Consider the following 20,690-nt stretch of genomic DNA (forward strand, 5'->3'; position numbering starts at 1 on the left):
CGAGCTTAAAGCCTAAATAGTTCTTGCAATGAATTGTAATTGATAAGAACCTTTACCGCTCAGAATAGTTCTTGTATTGGTGTTATGCTCAGAATTTGCTACCTTTTTTTTTGGGGGGGGGGGGGGGATTAAGGACTTTACAAAACGATATGCTTCTATTTTCACCTCTGAGATTGGCTGAAGGTCACTGTACACCCTGTAACAAAGAGCACACTTAAGGTGAAGTACGAGTCAGATGGGCCAAGGGAGAAGAAATTATTTTCTACACAAAGACTTCTTCTGACTTTGATTGCTTATGTAAAAATGGATCAATGTCACTGAAGTCCACTGAGCCAGATTTCAACTAGAACTGTCCAAAAGGGACACATATCCCCCGCTGGGTTTTTCAGAGAAGGTACCAAATCACTAATGTTTTCTAGATGTGAGAGGTGTTCACAATTTGCTTAAACATTTAGAGTGAAAATTTAATTACTCATTATATTTTTTTTAATGAATGAAACTAATGTGCAGCCTAATAAAACATCAATACTAATAATTACAGTGTTTTTTATTACATTGAAAAAAAATAGTTTGCAGCTATCTGTCATCTTTGTGAGACATGACACTCTGCAAATTGATTGTTGAAAAAAAAAAATATCATAATTAATTATACAAAGTCAATTGATCTTAATACCTTTATATCAAACTCATTTTAAAAATGAAAGGCTGGTTTCAGTAACTATGTATTTTGACAGACATAAATTACAATTAAGAGGCTTAGACAACAGAGATCTTTATTTCTTTCTGCCCAATTCCCAGGAGATATAGATAAGACCTGCTTGATCAGAGATGCCCTAACAGCTTCCCACACTTAACTCATTAATTAATCTTTAACTGGATGCATGTCCACTCATTACTCCAAAGGGACAAATAGATTTACACTATCTGCTGTGTAATGTAAAAACTGTTTTTAATATTTTGTGATTTTTTTTTTTTAGTTCTGATGAGTAGTTTTAAGCTGTAGTTCACATTTTTGTACAGATGTTCTAGATTCTATGTCTCAAACCTAAGACACGAACCCGAAATGACTAAGTCAATAAAAATAAAAAAAAAAAAAACACCTGTAAAATGCAGAAAAATTATCAAATAATGTTGAAAATAACAGGTGCACTTCTTCATATGGTAAATAATAAGTGTACAAATTTTCATACAAATCTATGCAATAGTCTCTGGGAACAGATCCGGACAAAACCACATAATAAAAATGAAAAAAACACCTGTAAAATGCAAATCAAAAGCCTGAAAGGCTTCAATGACGTCGAAGAAGAAAAACAATTTCAAAAGATCATTTTGAATCTGAAGATAGCAATAAGTCAACTGAGTGACTCAGGAGACATAATAAAAAAAATAGTTTAAACAAAATATCACAATTACAGTCTGGGGCCTTATGTCATGGTCCGAATGGAGCAGGGTTCGAATTGACCAGACACCGTCGAACATGTTCATGCTAAATTCTTTTCAGTCAGTTGAAGAACTATAAAGGATTTCATGAATTTATATAATATTTTTTCTAATTGCCAATGTCAAAGCATTGTATTAGTGATTGCATCTAAACTACAACCAAGACTCTGTTCTGTTACAATTACGATCGAGTTACGATCGGGCATGGTATACGGTATACTGGGAAATGGAGGAAATGGAGAAATACAGCAATACTGGTCAATATCATCGGTTTTTAGAATAGAGTTAGTTAGAACATTGTATAAGTAAAGCTAAGATTTAGAAATTCAATCTTTTTTGTCTTATAATATTCGTGGTTATGTAATTTTGTAATTATTTTACCTCCTGTTGTGTTGTTTATGTTACACGGTTATCGTTCCAAAATGTTATGTCATTCAACGCACCCTTTCTGTAGAAATTCATCCGCAACAACCATCACGTTTTTCTTGTGTGAGAATAAAACATAATATTGTTGTTTTGCAATAGAATTAATTGCAGATATAATTGATGCAATTTTATTTTCAAGATATTATTCATTTTGAGCATTTTCAAAGAAATTGGTTTATAGCTATTGTTATTTTCTATTGCGGATGCATCGACTGACACATTCGGTCGCGTACATATCCGGTCGCGATTTCAACTGGGCGCTTGCTAGATGACGTTCGAGCTCCAAGAGCTCAACGTCATAAAAAATTATCCAATCTCGATGAAAATACCAGGTGCACACCTTCATATGGTGAATAATAAGTGTACAAATTTTCAGACAAATCCTTGCAACAGTTTCCAAGAAATGGTCTGGACAAAATCTCATCTACAGACAGACAGACGGACATGCCGATTCCAATATACTCCCCTAAACTTTGTTTGCGGGGGGTATAATAAATGTAGAGAATATATTTTCTAGACAAATAATATAAGATAGACAGACAGACTGATTACTAAAGGGCACCTGCAAAGCAGGGCCTCAAGTATTCCTGCAAATATCTTAATATGCAATTTAAGCAAAGAAATGCTGAACCCCTACTTTTTGCTGTTGAAGAGGACAGACAGAAGTGTTCTTTTTCGAGCCAGTGACTTGTTTGTCCAGTTTTGAACATCTGGATTGTCCAGATTTTTCTTCTGCTCATCTTCAGCTTCACAGTGTTTGATGAACAAACAAGTAGCCCAGAAAGGATTAGATGTAGTTTCCAGAATTGTTCCATCCTCCAGGTTGTAATGTGCAACAGATCTGTAAAATATCAAGATATCTGTTATTAACATTGTATCATTATGCATTTGACAGAAGCATGTTAGTTATATTAAAGCTGACATGAACTCTTAAACATGTGATATTTTCATCCTTGTACGACTTATTTCATTCCCGTACTCCCCTTTCCGCTATATTTCTTTCGGATTCACTCACTTATTTTACCGGCTATATAAACCCTGATGTCTTTTTTACACTTGAGTGATTTTCTAGCCTGGCTGTCGACATGTACACATCTCCAATAGTAAAGTTTTGGAACACGCCATGAACAGACCGAAAACATGTAGGCCTGTACACATCTCTGATAAAGCAGTTTTGGAACATGCAATAAATCATAACAATCCTACCAAAACTAGGAATTTTATTGAAAACTGGAATGGAGTATATAAATTTTGAATAATGCAATGCATAAAAATCAAAACAGCAAATGCATGTTTGATATACATACATATTTGAACAATAATGAAGAAAAGACTACCACAAGCATTTTTTTCCAAATAACACTGTACTGTTGAGCTTTATGCATGCTACATGGTATATGCACATACTATGCAACTTACGCATTCAAGTTGTACATGCATGCAAATACGAGAAAACGTGTTGAACGCTCTAAACTATCTGCCTGAAATACTGCTATCGCTACAGGGATGTGCACATGTCGAAAGAATTACTTCCTATTTTCCTTTTATTGAAATATGCATCACAGAAGAAATAACTCCATTTGTAACTCAACGGTTAACACATTGTCACTAGCACTTGAACACACGTGGTCCCTGCCGATCAGCATTTTTGGTCAGGGAAAATATCAAAGGTGGAAATGACATGGTATTTGCCTGATTAGACAATATAGTCACGCAAACATATCGTTTCAGAAATCGAACTAACTGTTGTCGGTACCTGTCGTAAATATGTTCATGAATGTGGCTTCATTACTTCAAATTTATTACATAAACATACATTCTTGTTACCGATCTTACATCTTTTAAAAAAAATGAAAAGGGGGGGGGGGTGGAATATGTAGAATACATTTTTTCAATATGTCGGGAAAAGGTAAGATTTTCCTTGATCAAATATATTTAAATACGTGCAATGAACTGGCCTCAACTATTTTAGATATAAAACTAATATATCTTAAATTTACACACACTTAACAATTTGTTTCTGTAGACAGATTATTTTCAAATCAGGACCCTCTTTGGCATCACAAATTACCAGCACGATTGATACAATTACCAACAAGCACAGACAGACTTACTCAACTTCAATATATACAAACACATGTAATGTAGATTATTTTATATACACATAAGCACAGACATAATTATGTGTATATAAAATAATCTACATTACATGTTTGAAGTTGAGTAAGTATTACACTATTAGTATAATATATGAAAGTAATATTGATAATTGAAATAGTGCTACTGTGTACCCAAATGTAAAGTGGGGTGATTCAACACATTGCCAAAGATGTCACGAAGCGATGCAAAAGTGCTAATCATTATATTACATAAGTGTTTTTTTTAACAATTACACATATTTACACGTGCTAGATATTTAAAGAAATTTTGTAATATGACAGAATGATTAAAAAATGGTTGCGTGCATGTTTATTACTTCTTTAAATATTATATATTAATAGTCAAAATTTATAGGAAAGGAAAACATGTGCCCTTGAGAGTGTCACCCCCCCCCCCCCCCAAAGTTTTTTTTTTTTATTTTGATATTGTTTTTTTTTTCTTGTCTAAAAATTTCTGATAGGAACCCTTCGGCTCTTCAGAGCTTCTAATAGGTATAAAGAAACAAAAAAACTGACTTCATTTCCTCTGGGAAGTACGTGAGAAGGGTCCACATGTTTCCATTCCCGTGAAATATAGTTTTCACAATTGTTTAGTTCCCCTTTTGTTTGGGTGTGTAGGTTTTTCCTTCTTTTCTTTCTTTTTTTTTTTTTTTTGGCTTGTCAAAATGGAGACATTTTATACAGCAGGTTTGATCCACTCTGCCCCAAAAAAATTCCTTGATCTGCCCTTATAAAGACTATACATTTCCCAAGATTTTTACTATATCGGATTTTATATGCATTATTGCTCTTACATGTATGGATGCTTACACCACGTGAGAGAAAGAGAGAGAGAGAGAGAGAGAGAATATACTTGTATTGAAAATGCAAAAAATATTTATCCATAATCTTGCAGTTAAGGTTTCAAGTAATCCTTAAACTATCTTTTAAGATTTTCTCAAAATACAAGAAATTGAATAGGTACCAAATTTTAGACTGCCTGCGGAAACTCTCCAATCTGGAAAGGCTTCCTATACATGCATATAAAACAGGCAGGTAGCACCATTTCTCAAAATGTGTGTATGCCAGGGGGAGCGGGGGGTGGGCAGTAAAATGATTGACAAGCAAAAGAAAAACTTAAATTTTTGGCACTTAAAAATTGGGGGAAGTGAAGAAGGAAAACAGGCATTTAAAAAAAAATAATCTGTAGTCAGGGGAGGGACAGATTCCATTCATACTATCATTTTTGGCAGAAAAATATTTGAGTACAATAATGTTGGATAAGGAGGGGGAGGGGAGGGGGGGCAGCCAGTCTTGAAATTGAAAAAAAAATCCTTACAAAATCAACCATAAAAGACAGGCCTATAGAACGCGTGGATGGGGGAAGCCCCCTCCCATTTTTTACCGAGCATAATGTTTTACTGTTTAGTATGAAATACACACTCAAAGGCTGATCCCCTCCACTCTTTGTTGCACTACAGTCAAATTGTCAAAAAAGTTGCCCCCCCCCCCCCCCCCTTTCCACACAAAATGGGATTTTGGAGATTTTTATATTTTATTTTATTTTTTTTATTTATTATGATTACAATTTTATTATTAATTTTTTTTTTTGCTTGTCAAAGATTTTTCAGGTAAACTGTTAATTATTTCTTAGACGCTACGTGCCTGAAAGACACTCTGAGAAAAGGGAGTATCCTCCCCCCCTCCACATGCGTGTGCATATACATGTATTTGTTAATTTGTGTTCGGGTTAAATGCTTTCATGTCGTGTTCAAAATCATTTTCTTACACCAAATTACTTGATATATTTTTTAGATAATCAGCAATCAGACTTTTTTTAGTGATTTCTTATTTTTCACCCAGTCACGCAAACACTAATTCCCTTTTTCACTTTTGATATTTTCCCTGACCAAAATCTGATCAGCATGGACTATGTGTATTTGAGTGCTAGGCTGTACGATGAAGTGACAACGTGTTTACTGTAGAGTATTTAGGAAGTTTATTACTTTTTTGTGATGCATATTTCAATAAATGGAATACAAGGTGTAAATCACTCAGCATGTGCACATCTTCGAACGGGTACAGTGGTCTATTTCCAGGTATGAATAAGTTAACAGCGTTCGACGTGTTCTCTCGATATGCATCAATTGTATTTGAATGCATATGAATATGCATAGCAAATATGCTGGTTGTTTGTTCCATTCTTACGATAGATTATTGAAAATTGTTTTTACAAGTTTTACTGTGTATTATTTCAAGTTTATTGTGCATATATTGCATGGTATGCTTTTAAAAAACATGCGCAACTACATATGTACTATGTTTTTTCTTCCAAACTTGCATCTATATTATTCAAAACGATAATTATTCATAATTATCGTTTTGACTGTTTTTATTTGTTCTGGTTTAAAAATGCTTTCATCAATTCATGAGTTCCCAAATACTTTACTATCGGAGATGTGCATGCGTTGTTAGCCAAACCAACAAGAGGCCCAAGGGCCTTATCGGTCACCTGAGTACAACAATTTAGAGGATCCATAAACTGATAAATGAAGCTTTGTTGCCCAATAGCAAGAAAAATACTATGATTATGATCAAAATCAAAAGCCTGAAAGGCTTCAATGACGTCAAAGAAGAAAAACAATTTCAAAAGATCATTTTGAATTTGAAGATAGCAATAAATCAAGTGAGTGACTCAGGAGACATAATAAAAAAAATAGTTTTAAACAAAATATCACATTTACAGTCTGGGGCCTTATGTCATGGTCCGAATGGAGCAGGGTTCGAATCGACCAGACACCGTCGAACATGTTCATGCTAAATTCTTTTCAGTCAGTTGAAGAACTATAAAGGATTTCATGAATTTATATAATATTTTTTCTAATTGCCAATGTCAAAGCGTTGTATTAGTGATTGCATCTAAACTACAACCAAGACTCTGTTCTGTTACAATTACGATCGAGTTACGATCGGGCGTGGTATACTGGGAAATGGAGGAAATGGAGAAATACAGTAACACTGGTCAATATCATCGGTTTTTAGGATAGAGTTGGTTAGAAGATTGTATAAGTAAAGCTAAGATTTAGAAATTCAATCTTTTTAGTCTTGTAGTATTCGTGTTTATGTAATTTTGTAATTATTTTACCTCCTGTTGTGTTGTTTATGTTACACGGTTATCGTTCCGAAATGTTATTCATGTCATGCACCCTTTCTGTAGAAATTCATCCGCAACAACCATCACGTTTTTCTTGTGTGAGAATAAAACATAATATTGTTGTTTTGCAATAGAATTAATTGCAGATATAATTGATGCAATTTTATTTTCAAGCTATTATTCATTTTAAGCATTTTCAAAGAAATTGGTTTATAGCTATTGCTATTTTCTATTGCGGATGCATCGACTGACACATTCGGTCGCATACATATCCGGTCGCGATTTCAACTGGGCGCTTGCTAGATGACGTTCGAGCTCCAAGAGCTTGACTCATAAAAATAATTGGTCTAGTATCTTTCTATCTGCCCCCCATTTACCACTATTACCATGCAGACTTTTATTAAAATGTCTACATTATTACCTCTCACATTGGCCTCACTTGGCTTTTGAAGAACATTTAAGAAGATAAGTTATTTTTGTTTCATTTTTATTCATCTATTATTTCCAAGTTACCTGATTATTAAAACTATGAAAGTACTTTTTGTATAATACAGTAAAAGTTCTTGCATAATTCTCTTATTCTATTAACCTTTCAAATACATTTTCTACAGTGATTAATTATCAAAAGTGAATGGCAAAGGGGAATAACTTCACTCAACAGAATACAAATTAATAGATCCCTGGCCAGGACCAGAACACTTGACTAAATGGTCCAAATTTCAAAATTCTGGTAAAAATACTCTTGCTTATTAAAACTTTTACTCTGATTGCTTCCAATATGCCCAGGAGGAGAGGAGATTTTCGAAGAAATAATGTATTTTCACTATTTAACACACACGGCCAGGAACATGTTAAGTTCCTTTACAGTACCATTGTCAGAGACCTTTAAAGTTAAGCACTAAAATTGGTTCGTTGTCATGACCTCACAGGTGAGGTTAAGATGATATCCGTCCGGTGTCATAACTTCAGAGAACTAATAATTAGTGTAATTTCATTTTCCAAGTGAGTTAATTGATTACAAACTCTCAAATTGCAATGGGGAACAGAACTGGCAATATATTTGTTGGTGCATCAATATGGTATGATATTAACAGGTTATATTACAGTAGTTTGTGTTGGCGATACACCACCCTGCTTAAAACATATTCTGATTTGTTTAAATTTTCTTTGAAATGAAAATATTTTTCTTTTATACAATAAACAATACCCAACACTAGGTACAGGTAATATTATGAGGTATTGTTAGCCCCTGAAATAAAAATCAAAGCAAAGTAAAACTGAAAATTTTTGCTATAATTCAAATTATGTCCGTTGTCATGACAAGTTATGAAAATTCAGTCCGTTGTCATCGGTCCATTGTCAGAATTGTACAGTATACAACATTGGTAAACTACTGTTTAATGCATTCTATTTATCAATTATAGATAGTTTTCGTCTGACCTTATTTTCCCTGCGAGTTACTTCCCTTGGCCGCCATCTTGGAGGTCCAACTAGCCATTTTTCCTCTTTGAGCAACCAGTTTTAAACATGTAAAGCAGAAATATAAGGGCAAAAATCTTAAAACACTAAAATTACGAATTAAAGAGAGCTTGTGTTAACATTAATTCGTAATAAAAATTGTGTTATCTTTACCTAATTGCCTAGTATGACAAGTTTAAATTGGTTGAATAATGAAGGAATTCGGGCTTGTGTACCTCCAAAATGGCGACCAATTTTTCAGGAAATAACTCTTGCTAAAATCGTGTCTACGAAAACTATCCATACCTGAAAATAGAGGGAAAAGATGTTGGAAAGGAAAACCGGTCATACATGTATGTAGCATTTTGCCTTACGAATATCTAATTTGTCCGAACAAATATCTTATTCGTCCAAACAAATAAATATTTTTTTTAAATCTGGCCCTCCAACGGTGCCGTAGGTTTCGAACAAGTGCTATTAATAAAAAATTTAAAAGCATGTTTCATCGATAACATGGCACTGATTCTTCTATAATTGTTTCTATGAGAAAATCTTAATAATTTAAATTCAATTCAAAGGCCCAATCTCATTATAAAACAAAAATAATTCAATATATCAATGGGTGGACGATTTATTGACAAAGGAATTTAAGATTTACTGAGCTTCAAAGTTGGACTTTTCCTGGTGAACATCTTAGCAGCACGAAGCATTGGTCAGAGCATTTCACTCTAGTGTGGAGGAGCAAGAGAATTGATCCTTACATCACTGGTTCGAATTTCAACGCAGACGTCGAGACCGGTATAAGCCCCGTATCATAGTAGTCAGATGTTGGTACGAAATAATTTTTTTTCTGTTCTATGTCCACAAGTACCGAGTACAGATCTAAAGCATCCCTCAATAGGCAGTCAGTAGTGTTCAAGGGACATGAAGCAAGCAAGCAGCCAACCACAAACTTTTGCATCGTGTATAGCTGACAATATTTCACTATATTTACATCTGCTGTGTTTTTCTACTAATCCAACTGTGAAATTGATTTGAAAGTCATTTTTGTGTATACTCACGCGTAGAAATATACAGGGTGAAACTCGCGCTAAAGTGACGTCACACTGCAGAAATTGTTGAACTTTGAGCTGCTTTCAGACATCCAACAAAATTTAAAATTATAACTACAATCATCATGATATTTGCTTAAATCTGTTATCTCTTCATGCATAAAGCATCGCTTTTGAAAGATGGGGGAGGGGCTAGGACAGTAATTGGGATTTATCTGAAATTTCTTTGACGAACTACATAGAGAGAAGAAAATCCTATTTAGGGGGTGGCTTAATTTCCAACTTCTTGGACGAGAGAATTCACTCTACTGAAACAAAAAGCGGGTGGGGGGAGGGGGGCTCGGGCAACTGACCTTTCAAAGACTACTTTCATACTAATTAAATAAACGGTATACGTTTAAGCTCGGGACCACCCCCTCTCCCGATATTATGTGCCTTAAGAATAAATAAATCTGATCATTTCCGCACCATTTCATAGACAGACTTATATGTTTAGACAAGTGACCGGACCATATCAACTTAACATGCACTGACAACGGACATTTTGCTTATAAATGTCAAGTTCTCATATAGTATGTGTTCTGCAAAAGGCTGTAATATGTCTAATGAAATGAAAATAGAGCTACTTTTCAAACTACGAAATTAAAGTGCTTTTTAAATAAATTGACAACAAAAAATATATATTTTTTCATTGCACTTCCATGCTCTTGCACCATGGTATGTATTCGCCAATCAAAACTACTCGGAATATATTTAGGATAACAGAGACATGACTTTTTGTCATGAATACTGAATGCTGTATCTGTTTCCCAATACTTAAGTGTATTCCTGGAATTGAACAAAAACATGATTTTTATGCATTCAGTAAAAATTCTTGTATATTTTGAATGACACCGGACTGACATTATCTTAACCTCACCTGTGAGATCATGACAACGAACCAGTTTTGGTGCTTAACTTTAAAGGTCTCTGACGACGGTACTGTAAAGGAACTTGCGGTGTTCCTGGCCATAACACAGCCCTACCCTAACACCAGAACCCATGACCTTGGGTCATGAAAATTTACAGATTTGGAAGAGGTACTCTCATCATCATAACTATGCAATTAGTTGAAGATTTTCAAAGAATTCACACATTTTCACTATATAATCAAATAGAGCCCCCCCCCCCCCCCCTAGAGAAACATCAGAACTCCTGGGACCACAAGTTTGAAAAATTTTGTAAAAGCATTCCTGCTCATCATAACTATACACTTGTTTCTTTGCTTTATAACCAGGAGTAGAAAAAATATTCTGAAAGAAATTATTAATTTTCACTATATAATCAATAGAGCCCCCCCCCCTTCATCAGAACCCCAGACCCAGGGGCCATGAAATTCACAATTTTGGAAGAGGCAGTCATGCTCATTATAACTATGTACTTAGTTAGTTTATTTCATACCCAGGAGCAGAGGAGAAGATTTTCAAAGATTTAATGCATTTTCACTATATAATCAATAGAGCCCCACCCTTACACCAGAACCCCTGACCCAGGGGCCATGAAATTCACACTTTTGAAAGAAGCACCTATGCTCATCATAACTATACTAAGTTAATTTAGTTAATTCCCATGAGCAAAGAAGAAGATTTTCAAAGATATAATGCATTTTCACTACATAATCAATAGAGCCCCACCCTAACACCAGAACCCATGACCCAGGGGCCATGAAATTCACAATTTTGGAAGAGGCAGTCATGCTTATTATAATTATGTACTTAGTTAGTTTAGTTCATACCCAAGAGCAGAGAAGAAGATTTTCAAAGATATAATGCATTTTCACTACATAATCAATAGAGCCCCACCCTAACACCAGAACCCCTGACCCAGGGGCCATGAAATTCACAATTTTGGAAGAGGCAGCTATGCTCATCATAACTATGTACTTAGTTAATTTACTTAATACCCTGGAGCAGAGAAGACAATTTTCAAAGATATAATGCATTTTCATTATAATCAATAGAGCCCCGCCCTAACACCAGAACCCCAACCCAGGGGCCATGAAATTCACAATTTTGGAAGAGGCAGCTATGCTCAACATAACTATGTAGTTAGTTAGTTCATCTAATACCCAGGAGCAGAGAAGAAGATTTTCAAAGAAATAATGCACTTTCACTATATGATCTATATAGCCCCACCCTAGCACCAGAACCCCTAACCCTGGGGCCATGAATTTCACAATTTTGGTAGAGGGCTCAATGCTGATTACAATCATGCCAACAGTTTGACTGCTTGATGTCCAGGAGTAAAGAAGAAGATTTTTAAAGATTGCATTAATTTTAGTGGTTTTAGCCCCACCCTTCAGGCCCCAGGGGGGCAGGGACCATGAAATTCACAATTTTTGTTCCCCTTCACCCATAGATGCTATATACCAAATTTGGTTGACTTTGGTTGAGCGGTTTCAGAGAATAAGCTGAAAATGTTTAAATGTTAACACACGACAAAGGACAAAAACAGATAGCAATAGGTCACCTGAGGGACTCATGTCAATATAACAAATGAATTTGTTGTACTTGAGAAGATTTTAAAAGAATTTTCCCATTTCTTCCTTTGTAAAAATTTGATCCCCCTTTGTAGCTCCTCCCTATCTCAGGGGTCATCATTTGAACAAACTTGAATCTACATTACCCGAAGATGCTTCCATATCAATAAGACTAACATAGCTTTTCTGTTCTTGAGAAATTTTTTTTTTTCTATATGTTCTTATGTAAAACTTTCGATTCCCCATTGGGCCCCACCCTACCCCCGGGGGTCAACATATGAACAAAATTGAATCTACACTACCTGAGGATGCTTCCATATAAATTTGACTCATCATGGCTTTGCTGTTCTTGAGAAGAAGATTTTTCCTATATATTTCTACGTAAAACTTTGATCCTCCATTGTGGCCCCGCCCTACCCCCGGGAGCCATGATTTGAACAAAATTGAATCTACACTTCCTGAGGATGCTTCCATATAAATATGACTCTTCATGGCTTTACTGTTCTTGAAAAGAAGATTTTTAAAGATTTTTCCTATATATTTCTAAGTAAAATTTGGATCCTCCATTGTGGCCCCGCCCTACCCCCGGGGGTCATGATTTGAACAAACTTGAATCTACACATCCTGAGGATGCATCCATATAAATATGACTCTTCCTGGCTTTACTGTTCTTGAGAAGAAGATTTTTAAAGATTTTTCCTATATATTTCTATGTAAAACTTTGATCCTCCATTGTGGCCCCGCCCTACCCCCGGGGGTCATGATTTGAACAAAATTGAATCTACACTACCTGGGGATGCTTCCATATAAATATGACTATTCATGGCTTTACTGTTCTTGAGAAGAAAATTTTTAAAGATTTTTCCTATATATTTCTATGTAAAACTTTGATCCTCCATTGTGGCCCCGCCCTACCCCCGGGGGTCATGATTTGAACAAACTTGAATCTACACTACCTGGGGATGCTTCCATATAAATATGACTCTTCATGGCTTTACTGTTCTTGAAAAGAAGATTTTTAAAGATTTTTCCTATATATTTCTATGTAAAGCTTTGATCCTCCATTGTGGCCCCGCCCTACCCCCGGGGGTCATGATTTGAACAAATTTGAATCTACACTACCTGGGGATGCTTCCATATAAATATGACTCTTCCTGGCTTTACTGTTCTTGAGAAGAAGATTTTTAAAGATTTTTCCTATATATTTCTATGTAAAACTTTGATCCTCCATTGTGGCCCCGCCCTACCCCTGGGGGTCATGATTTGAACAAAATTGAATCTACACTACCTGGGGATGCTTCCATATAAATATGACTATTCATGGCTTTACTGTTCTTGAGAAGAAAATTTTTAAAGATTTTTCCTATATATTTCTATGTAAAACTTTGATCCTCCATTGTGGCCCCGCCCTACCCCCGGGGGTCATGATTTGAACAAAATTGAATCTACACTACCTGGGGATGCTTCCATATAAATATGACTCTTCCTGGCTTTACTGTTCTTGAGAAGAAGATTTTTAAAGATTTTTCCTATATATTTCTATGTAAAGCTTTGATCCTCCATTGTGGCCCCGCCCTACCCCCGGGGGTCATGATTTGAACAAACTTGAATCTACACTACCTGGGGATGCTTCCATATAAATATGACTCTTCATGGCTTTACTGTTCTTGAGAAGAAGATTTTTTAAAGATTTTTCCTATATATTTCTATGTAAAACTTTGATCCTCCATTGTGGCCCCGCCCTACCCCCGGGGGTCATGATTTGAACAAATTTGAATCTACACTACCTGGGGATGCTTCCATATGAGTTTCATCTTTCCTGGCCCTGTGGTTCTTGAGAAGAAGATTTTTTAAAGATGCTATTCATTTTTCACTAATTCTTAATTATCTCCCCTTGAAGGAGGGCGTGGCCCTTCATTTGAACAAACTTGAATCCCCTTCACCCAAGGATGCTTTCTGGCAAGTTTGGTTGAAATTGGCCCAGTGGTTCTGGAGAAGAAGTCGAAAATGTGAAAAGTTTACAGACAGACGGACAGACGGACTACAGACAAAATGTGATCAGAAAAGCTCACTTGAGCTTTCAGCTCAGGTGAGCTAAAAACTGTTGGAGGAGAAGTGTTTTTAAGGAATTTCACAGAAATTTCTATTTTTAGTAACCATGGCAACACCGTTCATCGAAATCAAAAACTGATGCACTAAATTATGTATCTTAGTGTACTCTACTTGTGTACCAAGTTATATTGAAATCAGACCAAAACTGTAGGAGGAGTAGCATTTCGAAAAATTGTTTACAGACAGCCGGACAGCTAGACAGACAGAGGAGGACGGACACCTTACTATTGCATAAGCTCTTCTGGTCTCTGACCAGTAGAGCTAAAAATTAGTCAATTCCTTGAATTGAAAACTATTCTTTTTTTAAAATTATCCACTAATTTCTTTTTTTTTTAAACTTTGTTTATTATTGCCGAATCCTATTAAAGGATCCCTGCAGTTTACAAGACTGATGTTCAGCTGATTTGTTAATTTATTAGGATTTTGTTTGATTTTCTCCTCAGTAAATAAAAATATTTCATCTTTAGAAATCATAATGCAAACTTTTTCTCAAATGTAATTTGCATATTATTATATATCGGTATGTTAAACTGAATATCAAACTTAACTGATGATTTCTAACAGTACTGACACATTGGCATTGAACTTGTAATATTAGGTACAGGTTGGTGCAGTAAAGTTTCAAATTGAATTAGATACTAATATATTACCGGTATACATGTACCACTTATTTTTAATAAAACTTTGAATACAATGACCTGTCATCAGCCAGTCTCTCGTTGTTCAGGTACAAATCGTCAATCTTCACATTGTTTCCAGATTGTCGCCTAGCTTCCTGAAAGAAATGCAATGCTAAACTCTAATTCCAATATCAAAAATGCAATGTCTATGAAAATTTACGCTACTGACCAGTTCTAACACAATATCTTGATCAGTGATAAAGCTATATAGCTCTTAAAAGCTATTCAAAATAGAATAATTTAATAAATTTAATTTAATTAATAATTTTTTTCACAACTTTATGCTGTCTAAGCAAAAAATAGACAGAACATTGTGAACATATGTACCATGAGATTATTTAAAAGAGATATATAAACCAGAAGTCTCTGATGAGATTGTAGCTCTACTGGTGTGCACGTATAACAAAGTAGCACTTGGACTTGAAACTTTGAAACATGTATCTTAATGTAGTCTACTTCTGTGCCAAGTTATATTGAAATCAAACAAAAACTGTAGGAGGAATAGCATTTTGAAAGTATTTCAAAGAAATTTCTATTTTTAGTAACCATGACAACACCATTCACTGAAATCAAAAACCGAAATACATATTATGTATCGTAGTGTATTCCAATCGTGTGCCAAATTAGATTGAAATCAGACCAAAACTCTAGGAGGAGTAGTGTTTTAAAGGAATTTCACAGAAATTTCTATTTTTAGTAACCATGGAAACAACATTCATCGAGATCAAAAACCGATGCACTAAATTATGTATCATTGTACACTCTACTGCATTTTGTAGTGTAACATCGATAAATCGGAAAAGCCATAGATAAAACATTTACTGTTATTATCCATTGTATAGACGTCATTGAGTCTTAGGCTAAAAGAAGCACTCCACTACGACGTTATCACGTGACGTCTATAAATAGAAAAATTGCCTTAATGAAAAAGTGAAAAGTTCAACACTACCCCAAGGATAATTCATTTCTTTTTGTAAAAATGATTATGTAAAAACATCACTGGGTCATGAAAAGTGCTGCTAGAATCCTACTCTCCCGACACAGAATAAATTATTCCAAAGTTTCACATGAAACCTTACCAAAATAATTACATTTTGTACAAACGATCAAGGAATTGTCAACAATTCATGTTAATCATACGATTCTAGCAGCACTTTCCAAGTACTATAGAATACAAGCTTTCGATACAAACAAAAATTATGTCTCAAAGTATGCGGCGTAGTGTTGAACTTTTGCAACTTTGTTGTTATAGAACGACAGAGGAAAGGCTGATCGGGATTTCAAAGCACTACCTGTGTTCATAATAAGAAAACATGATAAGAAAATATCAGCGTACCTGATTCTTAATCTTTGATTCCTTATGAATCACACATAACATTCACGGTATATGCTTTAAAACTTCCATTTTATATACTTGTTTACATGAATTCTCGTCACGTTTAATTTTCACTCGGCAAATATTTGATCAGTAGTTATGACGTCATGGGTTTGGTATTGAACCCCCATGAGAAATACTTAGCTATTTATACCACCCAAAAACGACAAGATTTTGCTTGTATTATGTTTTTGAATGACTCCATTCATTTCTTGGACCTGAAATTAAACTTTAAATATATATATTAAGAAATCATTATTTCTATACTTCACGTCATACAGCTTACTATGACGTCATATTGAAGAGGTAAGTAGGATATCTCTGGGTGTAGCCTTAACATACCCGCGCAGTAGAGCTAAAAACAAACTTAAATAAGATAGTTTAATTAACAACCCTTTTCTGTGCTTTTGAACATTTTTGAGAAAAAGGTGTATTCCCTTTGTTTTTAGTAATTATCCATCACCTTGTGCGCCGCAAGACATAGATACGTATGGCCCAGGGTTAGAAACTCCCAAAAATTACAACTCGCAAATAATTGCGAGTACCAAGAAAGTGAACTCGCAATTTTATAAGACTACTCGCAATTTTCATATAAAGTTAAATTTATAAAAATTAAATACATGTAACTTAAGGAAAAAGTAACTACTGTACAATACACAAAATACAACTACAGTGCGACTTTTATTTAAATTACTGATTTAAATCAAAGGCATTGTATTCTGTCATATTATAGAATTTTGCTACAGTTTCAATGCAAAAAAATCAACTCGCAAGTTTTTGCAAGTTACCTAATTTTTAACTCGCAATTTGGGAATTCTAACTCACGTTTTGCGAGTTGTATATAGTGAATTTCGAACCCTGTATGGTTATGTCCCATTGTATCGAATAGCTTTATAAACAAATAACTGTTGAAATTAGGAACTCTGGTACATGTGGTATTGGAGAAATGCTAAGCCTAAAAGTTTGGAACAATATTTAAACCTAATGAAAGACACTTTCTGGTGCAAGATTTTGGAACAGTGGATTTGGTAAACAAGAGGCCCAAGGACCTTAATGGTCACTGAAGCATAATACAACACTGTAAAGAATCCATAGATTGAAGTATAAAGTAAAACAAATTAAACTGAGAGATGAAGATATGTTACCCAAAAGGAAGAGAAATAGGATGATCAGGGATGATGAAAACAGTTACTCAGTAACAAATCATAAGGTAGATTTACTTGCTTGCACTTGCCAAAGATAATACACTCCCATTGTCACTATCATCATTCATATTAAACATTACAATGGTATTTATGCACTTATTAGTAACCCATCAGATTCTCTCACATTGGCCTTTCTTATTCTTTCAAGAATATTTAATGTAAAAGGTATTTTTGTGTCATTTTTTATCTATTACTTCAAATCTACCTGACCATTAAAAATTATGAAAGTAGTTTTTGTATAATACTTTATAAATTTTTGTGTAATTCTTTTATTCAATTGGCTTACCAATGACATTATTTACAAAGATTTATATCATCAAAATTGCCAACTCACCCCATTTTGTAGGTTAACCCGATTATTTTTTATGATACAGTACGTTGTTCATGCTTTTCAACTGATTTTTGCTGAACAGTAAAAAAATCTGGAGTTTAAATGACTGCTTTTCTGGGGAGGGGTGTACCCCTTTTAAATCAGAGTTGGATACGTTGTGTCATTATAGGGTGAATTAACCATGTATCAGACACATACCTTGCTTCGGACAACTTGAAGCAATAAACTTTCATTGAACCTGAGTCTCCCCGTGTTTTTACTTGTTTCTGTCTTAAAGGTGAAGATTTAAACTTTTTCATGATGCGATTTTTAAGTTCATGTTGTGATAAAAATACCAAAAGAATGGCCTTGAAATTGTCATATTTTGCATCATTAAAGGGGAGTAACCAGAATTTTATGATTTTGCAATTTTTAGAGTTGTTGTTCTTTTAAATAGACTTCAACGGAAGAGTCGATCATAGGTAAAATTTGTCAATGATTGATAATTTTACAGAAATTTTTCAAAAATTTTACTTAAATGTTTGTATAATAATTTTTAGAGTTGTTTTTTACTAGTAGGTTTATTTCACCATACATCAGACACAAATTAACCATGCATCGCACACTTTCTGACGCATGGGTAATCACTTCCATTTTCATATAAAACCCAAATGACAGCTGGTTTTTTTTTACAGAAATAGAAAATAAAAACTCTAAATTTTAAGTGAAAATACAAGATATCGATATAAGACGACTAGAAGTGGACTCGACTTATTTCTTCAAACTAGATGATAATAAGGCGCGAGTTGCCATATTACTTGCATTGTAATGCCTTTCTGAGGCGATGTGATGCGCCTAAAATCTCTTCACATTTGTGGATCGAAATAGTCATTCAAATTTAACTGGAAGTTTAATTTTTTAATAAAAGATAAAAATGTTTCGATGTCACTAATTTTAAAGCACCGAGATCAAGGTATGATATTTTTCTAGTTTAAATACCCTATGTCTGATGCATAGTGAATATTGTCCGATCCATGGTGAATTCTGACTTATTTCGAAAAAATAGGGTTTTAATGATATTTTCTCTATAAATAGCACAAAATTGTGTCAAAAATTTATATTTTTAACCACTTACTACATGTTAAGTTCCATTTTGATAATATTCTGTTGGTAGAGATATCACTAGAACTTGCTGAAGTGCGAGGGTGCCCGATGCATGGTGAATTCACCCTACTATGGGTTTAAAAAAAAATTATAACAGAAACAAGTGTCATGGCATTTTCTCTTAAAGTGTGACTGCAATTCTGGGGAGGGTGGTACTCCATGTAATTCGGAGTTAGGAACCTTAATTGTGTTATTATCTACTACGGGTTAAAATATTCATTACAGATGAGAAACAAGGGCATGTGCAATGTTTTAAGTTGAAATGTAGAAAACCATTTCGTCTTACGAATTAAATTAACATTTAAAAAAAATGTATATTTACAATATAAGTTTATGCTGAAAAGATTAATAAAGTTATCAAGCTAATTCCAGTTCTTTGGTTAAAAATCAAGAGACTGTGTCGGACCATTTTGCAGCAATGATGACATGTGCTTGCTACTGTTTATAAACAATTCAACTTCCGGTGAACTTTCGCAGAACTTTTTTCCCACAAACCTCCTTGATATCGCCAATTCTGGTGCCAGCAAAATTTTCAACGCGAACATTGATAAAATTGTACAACTTAGAAGCTGGGTTGTATCGCTGCTTGTTGCGAACATATATTGTCACGCTACGCTTTCTCCTGTTCATCTTCATCCATCTCCTCCATGCAACAACTGCAAGACTCACGATTCAACCAGTGACGTAACGCGCGCTGTTGTTTCATTGGTCAATATTTACCGTACTTATTCCTGATGAAATAATAATCTTTAATCTCATGCGCTGATCTAGCTGTCTAGAGGGGGATCGGGGTCCGAACCACCTAGGTTTTATATATAATAAAGCAAAGGAAAAAAAACTTGAGCTCCACGTCTCACAGAGGGATTCGAATCCGCGACGTAATTAAGGAATAACTCCTTTTTCCGCGACTCTAAAGCATAAACCACTGCGCCACTCGGGCGATTAACGGGTTTGGAAATATTTTAATTTACAAAATTTACATATGCTACATGACAGTGTTCAAATTAAACGTTTTGTTGTTGCTATGTAAGCATGTACTGCTTCAAATATTTGAATATTAATATTGAGTCCTAAGATATTTCCAACTACCCATTCCATCCGCCCAACTTAAAAATATATTTTTAGGGGGCATAGACTCCCCAAAAGCATATTTTATGCAGACTTTTGTGAGATTAATTACAATTTGTATTATCTAAAAAAATTTTCCAATGCCAGTCAGTTAGGTCACGACAAGAGGATAGAGTCGATATTTGATTTCGTACTTGTAACCTTCAAGAATCTATAACCAAATCCGGTGTGTGTGTGTGTGTGTGGTGGTGGTGGTGGGGGGGGGGGTGCAAATTCCATACATAATGATTATTTTAGTATTTTCTTAACATCCATTTTTTTTCAAGTTCCTCTCCAGGATATTTTTCCCCATTTAATTATCAGCATACAATCCCTTTCTGTAAATAAATAATTGCGATGTGAACCGCGGGCACCAAACTCGCTATCTGCAGATCGTCTGAAAAAATTGACATGGTTGTCCTTCCCATTTTTTTTTTTTTTTTCAGACCAGTACGAGCTAAAAATCTGCAGCTACAAACTCGCTCGATAATTTATAACTAAATAATACGGTCAAAAGTTTAATTGTTGCATGTGATGTGAACAATTAAGAA

General features: G+C 34.6%; 1 protein-coding gene across 1 annotated transcript in view; it reads right to left on the reverse strand.

The window, feature by feature from the left end:
• The window catches only part of LOC133172537 (uncharacterized), a 37,436-nt gene extending 17,744 nt beyond the window's left edge, over positions 1-19,692 (reverse strand). The window contains exons 1-3 of the mRNA XM_061307448.1: positions 19,528-19,692; positions 14,997-15,073; positions 2,504-2,707 (exon numbers count right to left, since the gene is read on the reverse strand). Coding sequence (XP_061163432.1) covers positions 2,504-2,707; positions 14,997-15,073; positions 19,528-19,668 — 422 coding nt within the window. The 5' untranslated portion in view covers positions 19,669-19,692. The remainder of the gene's footprint in view (positions 1-2,503; positions 2,708-14,996; positions 15,074-19,527) is intronic.
• Positions 19,693-20,690: the final 998 nt, after the last annotated feature.

This window comes from Saccostrea echinata, unplaced genomic scaffold (assembly GCF_033153115.1).
Source record: "Saccostrea echinata isolate AGI-Se365-2 ecotype Australia unplaced genomic scaffold, CSIRO_AGI_Sech_v1 ptg000054l, whole genome shotgun sequence".
NCBI lineage: Eukaryota > Metazoa > Mollusca > Bivalvia > Ostreida > Ostreidae > Saccostrea > Saccostrea echinata.